This window comes from Vulpes lagopus, chromosome 4 (genome assembly GCF_018345385.1).
Source record: "Vulpes lagopus strain Blue_001 chromosome 4, ASM1834538v1, whole genome shotgun sequence".
Lineage (NCBI taxonomy): Eukaryota > Metazoa > Chordata > Mammalia > Carnivora > Canidae > Vulpes > Vulpes lagopus.
The window spans coordinates 89,866,673-89,881,023 of NC_054827.1; the positions used below are offsets into that span (position 1 = coordinate 89,866,673).

At 43.5% G+C, this 14,351-nt stretch overlaps 1 protein-coding gene across 1 annotated transcript in view; it reads right to left on the reverse strand.

Annotated features, from left to right (window-relative positions):
- Positions 1-7,692: 7,692 nt before the first annotated feature.
- The window catches only part of IQGAP2 (IQ motif containing GTPase activating protein 2), a 302,560-nt gene continuing 295,901 nt past the window's right edge, over positions 7,693-14,351 (reverse strand). The window contains exons 34-36 of the mRNA XM_041752928.1: positions 12,350-12,487; positions 11,425-11,533; positions 7,693-8,648 (exon numbers count right to left, since the gene is read on the reverse strand). Of these exons, the coding sequence (XP_041608862.1) occupies positions 8,535-8,648; positions 11,425-11,533; positions 12,350-12,487 (361 nt within the window). The 3' untranslated portion in view covers positions 7,693-8,534. The remainder of the gene's footprint in view (positions 8,649-11,424; positions 11,534-12,349; positions 12,488-14,351) is intronic.

Consider the following 14,351-nt stretch of genomic DNA (forward strand, 5'->3'; position numbering starts at 1 on the left):
CCCAGGTCAGGCTCCCCGCAGGAGCCTGCCTCTCCCTCGGCCTGTGTCTTTGCCTCTCTCTCTCTGTGTGTGTCTCATGAATAAATAAAACCTTTAAAAAAAATAATATATGTGGCAAAAAATTCAAACAATTCAAGGATGTTAAATGAAAAGTAAAAGTATCTTTGGCCTCCCCTTCCAAGAACCACTTAGCCATCATGACTGAGATTAAAAGTTTCTGTCCATTATTCAAGAATTCGTATCCACATGCAAGTGTATATATACATCCTTAAAATATGAATGGAATAATACTATGAATACACTTTTAAGTTGTCACTATTTCAATGGTAGAAAATGTTTTCGATCATTTTACAAAATTCTTGTTTAAAAGGACGCTTTTTTTGCTTAGTTATTAGAACAGAATACACAGGGGGCTAGTGAAATCATGCTTCATCCTTTGTGCATATTAGCTAGATTAAAGCATCCTGAAATACAAGGTTGGAGAGCGGAACACAATGAAGCATTTCTTCCCCACTTTAGTGTTTTCTGTAGGTTACAGATTGCTCATTGAGCAGCCACCGAAAACCTACCTTCAGAAAGAGTGGTTTTAACTTTTATCACACACAGTGCAGATTCCTGAACCTCATCCCAGACCTGTGAAATCCGAGTCTGCATTTTAAAAATGATTCTATTTATTTGCTTAAGAAAGAGAGAGAGAGAGCATGAGAAAGAGGGAGAAGCGACTCCCTGCCAAGCAGGAAGCCTGATGTAGGGCTCCATCCCAGGACCCTGAGATCATGACCTGAACCGAAAGTGGCCACTTTACCAACTGAGCCACCCAGGTGCCCCAAGATTCTACATTTTTGACAAGCAGCCCCAGGTGATGGTGATATCTGAGGGCTCCCAGCCAAAGTTTAGAAAATGTTATTCTAACACTGTGAAGATGATGGGGCAGGAGTGAGTGGGAGCGACACACTTGAAAACTACTTTGAGAGGTATGAACTGAACAGGATTTTAGGTACTTCGTGTGACCTTCTTTAAATTACACAACATTCCAAAGTACAGAGCCTAAAATCACACCGATGCCGTGGTTTTTTTAAAAAAATATTTTATTTATTTATTCGTGAGAGACACAGAGAGAGAGAGAGGCGCAGAGACACAGGCAGAGGGAGAAGCAGGCTCCCTGCAGGAAGCCCAACACAGGACTCCATCCCCGACCCCAGGATCACACCCTGGGCCACCCGGGGTTCCCTCGATGGCATTTTTGTACCCTTTTCTGATTTCAGTTTTTCCTGCCCAGGAGAGTAACTTTCTTATTCATGTTTTTGTACTCTTACATTTCCAAAAATTAGTATTGCTTTGTATGTTCTAAAAATTTACACGAGATTCATACTCTAGGAATACTTCCCTAGTTTTCATTTTCCTAGGTTTACCTGATTGTACGTGGTATCTAATTTTTTTTAAACTCTTCATAGTAGACCTTTGTATGTATATACAGCATTTTATTCTTCTAATGCTATTTGATTTGAAGCTTTGTCCAATTTCTTTCACCTAACATATTTTGGTTTTTGAATTTTCTTTTTAAAAGATTTTTATTTATTTTTTTTATTATTTTAAAAAGATTTTATTTATTTAATAGAGAGGGAGAGCCAGAGAGCACAGGCAGGGGGAACGGCAGAGGGAGAGGGAGAAGCAGGCTCCTCGCTGAGCAGGGAGCCTGATACAGGGCTCCATCCCAGAATCCTGGGATCATGACCTGAGCCGAAGGCAGACGCTTCCCTGAGCCACCCAGGAGCCCTTGGATTTTTAATTTTTGAAAAGTAATCTCTACATCCAACATAGGGCTTGAACTCACAACCCTGAGATCAAGAGTGGCATGCTCTTCTGACTGAACCAGCCAGGTGCTGCTGCTTTGCTTTTCTTGATTAATCTGGCCAGAATTTGGAAATGACCATTTTTCCAATGCCCATCTTTTTATTTTGTTGCTTTTATTGTTTATTTTCATTAATATTGTTTCAATAATAATTATTCAATAATTTTTACATAGGCTTTTTATCACATCTTTCTTCCTACTTTCTTTGGATTTACTCTTATTCTCCTAACTTTCTGAACTGATTGCGTAGTGTAATTTTCACTCTTCCCTCAGATGAACACTTGAACTGCATTTTGTAACTTTTGATATGTACATATTTATAATTCAGCTGAAAATATTTTATCAATGTTACAAATCCTTCTTCAACCCATACATGATTGGAAGTTTTGACTGGCTTTGTGATTAATTTCTAATTTTATGTTACGGTCTGACGACAATGTTCTGTTTTCTGTTTTATTCTGCATACTATACAAAATTCCCGTAATGTTTGTGTGCTCCTTAGAGCTTTTGTTGTTGTTGTTTTTTTTCTTTTAAAGGTTTTATTTATTTATTCATGAGAGACACAGAAAGAGAGGCAGAGACACAGGCAGAGGGAGAAGCAGGCTCCATGCAGGGAGCCCGACATGGACTCGATCCTGGGACCCCAGGATCCCGCCCTGAGCCGAAGGCAGACACTCAACTGCTGAGCCACCCAGGGGCTTCTCCTTAGAGATTTTGAAAAAGATAATTTGTTTGGTATCACCCATGCCAAAATCCCTTTGTTGACAGTTTTATTTATTTTTTATTTATTTATTTTTTTGTTGTTGACAGTTTTAGAGCAAGTGTGTGTAGGTTCCCCAGAGTAGAAACCCTGCGTAACTGGACATTCCCAGAGGTTACCTAACATGTCGATACTCCTCAGAAGTGAAATCTCAACAATTGCAGCATCATTCATAGTAGAATCATCCGATACTGACTTCCTGTTTTCATTTTCTGTGTTTGAACTTATCTGGCACCAAAGAGTATGAATCATTAGTTACCCTTTTATAGTATTTGTGGTATTTAATACTGTTTTAAAACAAATGTGACATCACAATGGTGAAAATTTTAATCCCAAGGAGTTATGAAAGTGGTTTCTTTTAAACCTGTTAGATGATCTACTGGCTGCTGGTATTTTGGTTACCACTCCTCTGAAACCCTCCAAAGACAACGATATATTCCAAGAACTTACTTAGTAATTTCCTTTTGGAAGCTAATAGTGCTGATGGCAGGGCTCATTTGTCTCGTATGAACTAATATGAAGTTGTATTCAAATTAGGTGTGAGATACTTCAGATTCTGTGTGGCTATCTCCACATTGGTTTTTGAATCAAATACATCCATAATCAAAATACAAGCTAATGGGTAGGAGACTCATCTCTGCCTTTTGTTGTTATAAAACTGCACTGGTATTTTGAGTTTAGCAATAAAATTAATCTTGGGGACACCTGGGTGGCATTGTCGGTTGAGCTTCAGACTTTTGGTTTTGGCCAAATTGTGATTTCATGGGTTTTGAGATTGAGCCCAGCACAGGCTCTGCGCTCAGAGGGGAGTCTGCTTGAGGTTCTCTCCCTCTGCTCTGCCCTCAGTTGCACATGCTTTCTCTTGCTCGCTCTTTCGAAAATAAATAAACCTTTAGGGCAGCCCGGGTGGCTCAGCGGTTTAGTGCCACCTTCCACCCAGGGTGTGATCCTGGAGGGCCCGGGATCGAGTGCTGCATCGGGCTCCCTGCGTGGAGTCTGCTTCTTCCTCTGCCTGTGTCTCTGCCCCTCTCTCTCTCTCTCTCTGTGTCTCTCATGAATAAATAAATAAATAAAATCTTAAAAAAGAAAAACCTTTAAAAAAAAGAAATAAAATTAATCTCTCAAAATGGATCAACAAATGTATTTCCACTAATTATACCATAGACAGAATGGTAGACCATCCTTGCAGTTGAGGTGCTAAGAAAAGATCCTATTTAGTACCTGTTTTTTTTTTTTTTTTTTTAAGATTTTATTTATTTATTCATGAGAGACACAGAGAGAGGCAGAGACACAGGCAGAGGGCGAAGCAGGCTCCACGCAGGGAGCCTGATGCGGGACTTGATCCTGGGACCCCAGGATCACACCCTGGGCCGAGGGCAGCCGCCCAACCGCTGAGCCCCCCAGGTGCCCCGTATTCAGTACCTGTTAAAGAGAAAACAACTACAAAAACTTTTGTTCCAGTTATATAAGGTGATCTTTTTAAAACATTTATTTCAATTAGTGCCCAGAGCCCGGAACCCTTGCCCTGACAGAACCCCGCCCTGGCCACCCGCCCCCCCAGCCACCCCACCGCAACTTTGTGGCCCCCCCTGCCCCGGCCTGGGCGCGACTCCCGCTCCCTCCCTCCCCTGCGGCCCGGAACCTGCCCTTCTTGGACGACTTTTGCCTCCTGGCCTCGCTCTTCCATCTCACCCCGACAGGGCCACACGGGCCATCTGCCTGGCATGTAGACGCATGTAAGGGAGGGGACGCAGTACAGGGATGGCTCCCGGCCAGAAAGGCCGGGAGGTTCTTGGAGCTGCCCCTGCTGCGGAGCCCCGCTGGCTGGTGCTACAACCCGGTCTGAAGGCCTGAGAAGGGGGGGGGGGGGGGGGGGGGGGCAGCTGATGCAACTCCCAGTCGGACGCTGCCGGGCTGAGGAATAGGGGTGCTGCTGGTGTAAAAGGCGGCGCTCCAAGGCCTGAGCACCAGGGACGGCAGTGGGCAGTGTGGACGGCCAGGAGAAGATGGGGGCCGCAGCCGAGAGGGGCAGAGGGGGAGGGGGAGGGAGAGAATTTGCCTCCTTGGGCTCTTTTGTATTTGAGCTCCCAGCAGGTTGGATGCTGCCTGCCGTCGAGGTGCCAGCCTTCCCCCGGCCTACCCTACCCGTTCAAATGCCAGTCTCTTCTGGAAACACTCTCCCAATCACCTCCGGAAACAACGTCTTACCAGGGAGGCATCTGTAGGAGCTATTTCATTTGGGTACCGAGTGGAGAGCATCTGCCCTGCTACCCTGAGGTCAGAGCTCACGGCCGCCCGCCCTCGATGCCAACCTGCAGCAAGGCTGGGACTCCCGAGGGCCAGTGGGGCGGCCGGGCCCGTCTCCTCAAGCCACCGCGGGAGCAGCCTCCCAGCGGGCACTGCCAGGCTCGGGACTAGAGCAGACGCTGAAACCGCCCGGTCGGCTGGAGCCTAGAGGATGACTTTCCAGGATTCTGTCTTAACCTGTGAACTGAGTCCTGGTTTCAGTAACGGAGGCAATAGGTTTTCAAAAGCTGATCGTCAGGATGCATCCTGATCAGGCCTCACCGGAATCTCCTCAAATACAGGCAACTGTCAACATTCAGAGTCCTGCTTCAGCTTGAGGAGTTCCGCGAATCCCTACCTAACCGCAGCCAACGTGGCACAAGTTACATCATGAATAGCGCCTCCAAGTGCGGCCCCACCACACACACAGCCGCTGACACAGACGTTATGGTTCTGGTCTTTCAATAACTTCATGTCACACAATGGCTACGTTGAGTTGGTCTCTTTCTTTCACCAGAAACTTCCAGAATATTAAGATATGCGCAGGTTTGCCCGTTGTTGGAGGTGACTAGAACATATCCTTTTTTTTTTTTTAAGATTATTTATTTTTTTATTCATGAGAGACAGAGACAGAGAGAGAGAGAGAGAGAGGCAGAGACACAGGCAGAGGGAGAAGCAGGCTCCTTGCAGGGAGCCCGACGTGGGATTCAATCCCAGGTCTCCAGGATCAGGCCCTGGGCCCAAGGCAGGCGTCAAACCGCTGAGCCACCCTGGGACCCCTAGAACACATCCTTTCTTTTTGCCTTTTTAACATCTAGGTGCTAAAGAGTGGAGTTCACGGGAATGTGGACTCTCACCTTCCAGCTGGGGGGCCTTTTTGTATGTTGGAAATACGACTAGACATACATCACAAGAAAGGAGCCGGCTGTACAAAAGTCAAAGTAGAGTTTCAATTGGTAAGTGTTTCCAAAGCCAAAAAAATGGCTTCTTCCCATGAGTAGGGAGAGTGATGAGCTCCGGGGGAGGCTGGGGAAGGAGCAGAGTGGGCCACGCCAGGACAGGCGTCTCTGGCCTGCGCATTATTTTGACGTGATTATTTTGTGAATGTGCTGACGGGGAGAAGCCCTGAAAATAAAAGCTATCTTTTTGTCGCGGCAGTTGACATTTATGCGGGAAATTGACATTGGACAGGAAGGCTGTACCAGGAAGAGTCATTTTCCTCTTTTTCGCCGGGCTTTTCTCCCAGGCGAGGCGGTTCACCGAGTCCTCTTCTCACCTGGCGCCTCCCCATCCGTCCGCCCCTGCCCCCAACATCTTTTTTTGCTTTAGCTCAAGACAGTGAGGTGGCGGCTTGGGCTGTTTCACGTTTTCCTGTTTTCCCGGGTATTTCCCACATATAAGCGAAGTGCACATTTTACACTTGTAGGGTTTTTTCTTGTTAATTTTTTATTACAGGGAGTCTCAGCCAAGAACTCAGAAGGAAAGAGGGCAAAGTATTTTTCCTCGTCTACAATGGTTAGGAGCCCTTGGTGGCTTCGGGTCATAAGGTCATAAGGCCATGTCCCTGGCTTGGGGTGCCGCCTGCGAGGGTCCGGCCTTGCTGGCCACCCTCTCTCCATCCCCACCCCCGCTGCTGCTTGTCCATCCTCCTTTCTCCTCACAGCTCCCCTTCTCCGGGTCACTCGTTCATTCCCGGGCCTTAAGATGTCAGGTGGCCCTTGGTAGCTCTTCAACACGGGCCTTGCCAGGGCCAGCGGGGAGCCATCACTGCTTTCCTCGAGGGTCGGCGGCTGCAAAGGTCTAGTCATCCCGGATCGCTCAGGCGCCGAGCAAGGCACAGTCGGCCCAGGGATGCTATTGGAGGTCAGCTTTTGCCTCCAAACAGTCTTTCCTTCAGTTTGGCTCCTCTGACACAGGCCCAACCGACAGTCTTTCCTGGAGCACAGGGGAGGAATTTGGGCCACCTCCCACTGCCCCCGGCCTCTGTTCCTGGCACCACTTCGCTGCAGCGGGACCGGGGGTACCCAGAGGTGAGCGGAACGGCGTGGGCCCCCGCGAGGCCGCGGGCCTGTGTTGAGGGGAGCGCCCCAACCTCTCCCTCCACCACCCACACGCTAAGCTGGGGAGCACGGTTTTGAGCATCGTTTTCACAAAAAAGCATTTTCTCTTTGTTAAAAATATGTACAGCTGGAAAGTCACTGAAGGGGCAGATTCTACTTTTAAAAATTTGAACTTTCCAAATTCTGTGGGTCTCAAATGTGCGTGTTACTCTTCCTCGGGGTTTTGTGAGCCCCGTGGAAGGTAAAGCCTGGCGACGAGCGAGCCTGGGCCCAGGGATCACCGCGGGGCTCGCTAGCGTCACCTCCCTCTCACCCGGCTTTGAACCGGGTACCTGGCTGGGGTGTAGGCATGTTCCAGCCCCGCGGCAGCAGGACTCAGTTTGGGCCAGTCGGATGTAAGCAGAAGTGACACAAGCAACTTAAGACAGAAGGCATGGCCTGGACTCCTTTCCCTCTCCTGTGGCTGAGAATCGCTGATAAGGACAGGGCCAAATGGCCAGCGTGGGTCCTCCATAATCCCGTGGGCCTGCTCATCACCTTTGAACCGCCGAACTGGACAAAAACAAACTTCCCTCTTGTTCCAGCTACACGGTTTTGGATCTCTTGGTCACAGCAGCTGACTGCACTCTACCCACCACAGCTTCAGGCATGTTATTTCTTTTTCTGATAAGCCCCACCAAGAACCTTCTACCCACTAAAAGATTTAGATTTATTAAGACAACTAAAAAGCCAAATTAATATAATTCAGTAACATTTATTTTACATAAAACAATTTTCAAAGGATACATTTAAAAACCATCTAGATACTGATTTTATTGCATTACAAAAAATTGAGAGGCACAATTTAGTATTCAAATAAACTGTGAGGGGTGGAGGCGGGGCTTAAGATCTCTACCGTGGTGTTCCTTAGTCACTTAAAGGCTCTGGGAACAAGAGTCTTTAATGAGGCAGTAGTGCACTTCATTTAGTAGGAATAAATCACATAAAATATATACTTTTATACAGAAAGTGTTATTGTATTACCACTTTCAATTACTTATAAAAACTTCATTTTGAATTGCACAAAAGTTCTTTAAAATTGGTAACTCCCAGAAGATAGGGCTTAGAACTAAGTATCTGTGTAAATAAATCATTAAAAATAATTAGGTTTCCATTTCTCCATAGATTAAAAAAAAATCTATGAAGAATTACATTATTCAAATGGGACATTTAAAATTTTTTCATAGGAAAATAGGTTTACAGATTTGTCTCTAGGCAGCTAAATTTATTTTCTCCCTACTTTTTAAAACAGATCACACAATGTCCAAAGTTTTAAATCAGAGTACCTATACCACAGTATAATGTGGAGGTGTTTACATGAATTCATTGTTTTGTGTTACTCCACCATTCTATCAGATTATCAAAAAGGCACATGGGTACATTCTTCAGAAGTTTTGGTCATTTTTGTTTTTGTTTTTTTAAAAATCACACATTTCTAAGCAGTGATTTCAATCATGTTTAACAACAAAAATATTAAACAGATTCATTCCTTAATCCAGGTGATACAGATCCATCCCATCAAGTTTCTGCGGGCACTTCACTTTCCATAGAACTTCTTGTTCAGCAGGTATATGAGAAGGTTCACATTCACTTTAACCTTATCAAACATTTTCATTACAGCTACTCCTTCATACTGCATCTGAAGTAAATCCTGAAATTAGGAAGATCATCATTAAATCTCACATTTGACATTTTGCACATTTCAAAAAACATTCTAGAAGAATCTGTCAACAAAAATAAGATTCAGTTGACCTAACTACGGAGTGTGCACCAAAATCACCCAGTTAAAAACCACAGGTAGTTACAACCGAGATTGCTAGGTGTCACCCACTGGATGCTTTGACATGGTAGCCCTGGGGCAGGGCCCAAGAATCTGCATTTTAAATTCCCATGTGATGATGGTATTGTGGTCTGTCTCACTTGAGGATTACTTACCTCCAGTCCTGTCTCACACTTAGAGACCTGGCCATCTCGTCCTCTTTGGTAATTCATGGGATAATATAATTGTTTAAAGGCCAATGTATAGGCAGAAGTCTGGCTTTATTAGTTATTAGGTGCAGGGCTGGCTACTGGGTCATTTAAATTGTGCAGGGTAACATGAGCAGTGGGTCCTGCATTTAGTTTAATGCTCTGCTGTTACCATCTTGAAATTCTTAATAATTCTGAATAAGGAACTGTATGTTTTCATTTTGTGTCAAGCCCTGCAAATTACATAGCTAGCCCTGGTGATATGTTAATGACTTGAAAAATCTGGGGCATGGTTAGCCACCTGTATGCAGCTAAGGAATGACAGTTCACAATCAATTATGTGTATAGAGGAAAGGCATGAATAGCTAATCCTACTGCATACTGACTGAATCCCTAACAAAGGAGCAAATGAAGCTTGATATTTGCACCACTGTTCAAAGGAAGTCCCATGGGGTTCCTGAGACCTCTCTGAACAGGTGTCTCCCAGTCACTTAGAATTCATCTGTCTGGTTGATGTTGATTGGCCTCCGGTCATTTCCTTCTTGACATTTACATGAGATGTCTTTGCCACTTCTAAAGAAGAATGACTAACAAAGGCACATCACTTGGAGCACATTCTTTTCTCTTCCCATATTTGTCTAAATGGTACATAGGGTAATTCAAGCTTTTCTGTTAAATTGTTAGATGGATACATTTAGTGACGAAATAAGGTAGAAAACAATACTGTGTACTTATGTATACTTTTCATAATTACGCATTATCTTTCATTTTCTCTCTGGACTCTAATTGACTCCATTATCTCAATGGCCTTATTCTATTCATTTAGTTCTAATTTTTCTTTTTAAGCCACAAGGAATGCTAAATAGAAAAGTAGGGATTGGCATCTGCTTCTAGGAAGGGGAAGTCATTTCAGGGCTCTCGGGCACAGGCTCAGCAGGCAGTGAGGCTAGAACTTGTCACTGACGGTGGCTCATCAAGATGGTTTGTGTAGATCCATGCAGAATATCTGGGAACCATTTTACAAGTAATTTGGGACCCACATAAATAGGTGTTATTTCCATTTAAAAATCTCTTTAATGAAAAAGGAAAACCCAAATACTTCATTTAAGCACCTCTAGCTAAGGATTAAGAAGAGGTTGGGAGTAGACAAACGTTTCATTTTCTGTTGTTGTGGTGGTTTTTGGACACACAAACTGGATGTGTCAGTTTCTGTTCAAGTATATTTGGTTTAAATGTGGTTCTTCTGGGAAAAAGGCAATAATTCAGACTGAAGACACCATTTTTCTACTTATAGATAACTATTTTGCACAATGTCTTTCATTCCTAGCATCCTAAGCATTTAACATATATTTTAAAAAAGGATTTATTCATTTTAGAAGGAAAGAGAGAGGGAGAGAGTGCATGTACAAACAGGCAGAGGGGAGAGAACTTTTTAAAAAGATTTTATTTCTTTAATTGACAGAGAGGGAGCAAGTATAAGCAGAGTGAGGAGCAGAGGGAGAGAAGCAGACTCCTCCCTGGGTAGGGAGCCCAACATGGGGTTCAATCCCAGGACCCCGGAATCATGACCTGAGCCAAAGGTAGATGCTTGCCTGACTGAGTCACCCAGGCACCCAGAGATTTTTTTTTAAGATTTCATTTATGTATTTATTTATTTAGAGAGAGAGAGAGAGACAGAGAGAGAGTGAGTGCAAGTGGGCAGGAGGGAGAGAGAATCTGAAGCATACTCAGCACTGAGCACAGAGCTCTATACCACGATCCGTGGGATTAGGACCTGAGCCCAAACCAAGAGTTGGCCATTCAACAGACTGAGCTACCCAGGTGCCCCCTACGCATTTAACAGATTTAATACATTAATGTTAAAATGATTCTAAGAAGGGGAGAGAAGGAGAAATGGGGTCAGGAAAGTTCCAATCCTGCGCATATGTAGTCTTAGAAAGAAATCCAAGTTTCTAATAAAAGAAAACTTTCCGGGGATCCCTGGGTGGCGCAGCGGTTTGGCGCCTGCCTTTGGCCCAGGGCGCGATCCTGGAGACCCGGGATCGAATCCCATATTGGGCTCCCGGTGCATGGAGCCTGCTTCTCCCTCTGCCTATGTCTCTGCCTCTCTCTCTCTCTCTGTGTGACTATCATAAATAAATAAAAATTAAAAAAAAAAGAAAACTTTCCAGCCTTAATAGCTCTGAATACTTTTATACTATTTTTGCCCTCTAAGCTTCAAAATGGAAACATGGCTTAGAAACACTGACACTATGGTTTGCCATCTCAAAGCATTTCCAGTTCCAATATTTTGAAAAATTAGACTTTAAAAAAATCAATGCTTAAAAAGCTAATATTGGCAATTAAGACTTGCAGTGGTCTTCTGGTGAACCTCACTGTTACTAAGAGTTGAAGCCAGGGGAGGCACAAATGACACACATTCTAAAACTCAACCCCACTTTGCAGAAATCTCAGCTTACCTGAATATTGAGCTGTACCTTTTCCATGTCAACACCAAGGAATTTTGATCTGACATCAAAGATGCCCACATCTTCAGTAGATACGATATCAAAAGTAACATTTTTAAACCTAATGAAGAAAGGAACACATGGAATTGCAAATATATGTGTAAATATATTGCAAATATATGTGTAAAACTGAAACAAGTTAAAGGAATTTTTAATCATGCTTAGTGAAAGTTTCACTGGGAACATCCTAAGGAAGCCCCACAAACCTCCCATCATACACCTTCCTCACTCTGCTCACTAAAACTAGGTTTGATAGCTCTTGTTGGGACTGTAGCTGAGAGCACTGAAGTAGGTACTTTACGAAAAAAATGCTATTAAAATATGGTCCTTGTTCTTTTTTTTTTTTTTTTGGTCCTGGTTCTTAAAGAGCATAAAATATAGTTGGAAATAGAAGGTTCATAAAAAATGAGAATTAACTATTGACATATGCTGCTGAGAAGCTAATTTAATCTTATTTTAATTTAAAGTAGGCTCCATGCCCAAAGTGGAGCCCAGTGTGGGTCCTACACTCACGACCCTGAGATCAAGACCTGAGCCGAGATCAAGAGTCAGACGCTCAACCAACTGATATGACTCAGTTCTTCTGGTGGGAAAGGGGAGGCTGGCAAATCCAAAAGCACCAGACTAGCCATGGCAAACACAATGACCTGCTCAGCACTTCCTATGATCCGCAGCTCCAGATGCTCGGGTCTGATGGGAAGACTAGAGATTACAATACATGGTATTTCCCCCCGTCATATGTAATCAAGGGTAAGCCTTGATAGACCGAATGAAGCTCTCTTCAAAGGCCACGGGAAACCAAAGAGAAGTGAGTCAGATTTTTATGGGAGTGATTAGAGGGGACTTGTGTTATGTGCAGATTCCAAATCACACTCACTGGTTGGTCTGAAGGTCATCTATCCCCAGGAGGACTCCTTTCTCATGCAGCTTTGCTGCTGTGTACCTCACCGGCTTAGATCTCTTCGCCCCTTTGGGTTCTCCTTTTCCATCTAGTTTAATTGATCTTCGTGCATTTCTGACAAAATAAGAATAAACAGTCTGTTGTCATGATGGCAAACTCAGATGTTTCTGGAGGTGCAACAACCATGCCCAGTGTGTTCACCATTGTCCACACTTGGCCCCCACTGCACTGAATATGAAACTTTCTATTTTGTGATAGTAGGTGACAATTTTCCCTAGACCATAAAACCTCACTGCTGAAGTTATAAGAGAAAGCTATTTTCTTTTTTTAATTTTTTTAAAAATTTTTTAATTTATTTATGATAGTCACAGAGAGAGAGAGAGAGGCAGAGACACAGGCGGAGGGAGAAGCAGGCTCCATGCACCGGGAGCCCGATGTGGGATTCGATCCCGGGTCTCCAGGATCGCGCCCTGGGCCAAAGGCAGGCGCCAAACCGCTGCGCCACCCAGGGATCCCGAGAAAGCTATTTTCAAAGTGACTTTAGTTTGAATGACAGACTAATATATTTCTTTTTAAAAAATATTTTATTTATTTATTTATTTATTTATTTATTTATTTATTTATTTATGAGAGACACACACACAGAGAGAGGCAGAGACATAGGCAGAGGGAGAAGCAGGCTCCATACAGGGAGCCCAATGTGGGACTTGATCGCGAGACTCCAGAATCACGCCCTGAGCTGAAGGCAGGCACTTAACCACTGAGCCACCCTGGCGTCCCAGACTAATATTTTTTACTCTATTTTCTCAGGCATCCGAACTAAGTGGTTATATTAAGTCATTCTGCAAGCAGCTTTCATTCATTAAAACAAGCTTGCATACTCCTAAGGAAAGGTATTACTAAGACTTCATTAGTTTATTTAATAAATACTATGCGGGCCAGCAATGTTCTAAGTACCTTATGAATATTGCCTCACGTTTGCAAATTTGCAAATTGCCTCACGTTGCTTTGAAATAAATAAATTCCTTTCTCATTGTTTCATTTAGCTCTCATAACAATGCTGGTGAAGCTGGTACTCTTATTGCCACCTTAAAGATGAGAAAATTGAAGTTCCAGAGAAGTTCACTGGGCTGGGTCACAGATCACACAATGTAACAGGAAATTAGAATGCAAATCCAGCTCACCTAACTGCAGAGCTTATAAAATGTCTTCAAGTAGTTGCAATAAATATGTAACCACCCCCTCGAACAACCTTATTTCTACTTTGTATTTTTTTAAAATATTTTATTTATTTATTCATGAGAGACAGAGAGAGAGAGAGAGAGAGAGAGAGACAGACAGACAGAGGGAGAAGCAGGCTCCATGCAGGGAACCGGATGTGGGGCTCGGTCCTGGGACTCCAGGATCATGCCCTGGGGCCAAAGGCAGGCGCTAAACCACTGAGCCACACAGGGATCCCCTCTACTGGGTATTTTTTTTTCTTTCCCTCTACTGGGTATTATTAGCTTGATCAACTTCTTCCTCCCAGGAACAGAGAAAAAATAATTTATATGCTGCAAGCAAATGAATTAAAATTCAGAACTAGTGGGGCCCAAATGGATCTGGTTTAAATTTGGTTATTTTCCTTCATCAAATCTTCTATGATTAATGCAATTGATTTTTCTGTATAGCACCATTTCCTACTCTCAATCTGACTACATGGATTACATGAAAATACCGCATTACATATTTATATGGGTAATTAAAATTCAGTTAGTATTGACCTTAGTCAAGGAGTAAGAACAATTATGAGCAAAGAATACTCATTAAAAGTGGCTACACTGTGTATAAAAAATCTGTAATATGGATGCTAATGGGTAATAGGAAACCGCCAAATTTTGTCATTTATGTCAATAATAATTTTTTAAAACTACTAGGCAATTTTAAAGTCTTTAAAATTTATTTGAGAGACAGAGAGAGCATGCATGAGGGAGTTAGT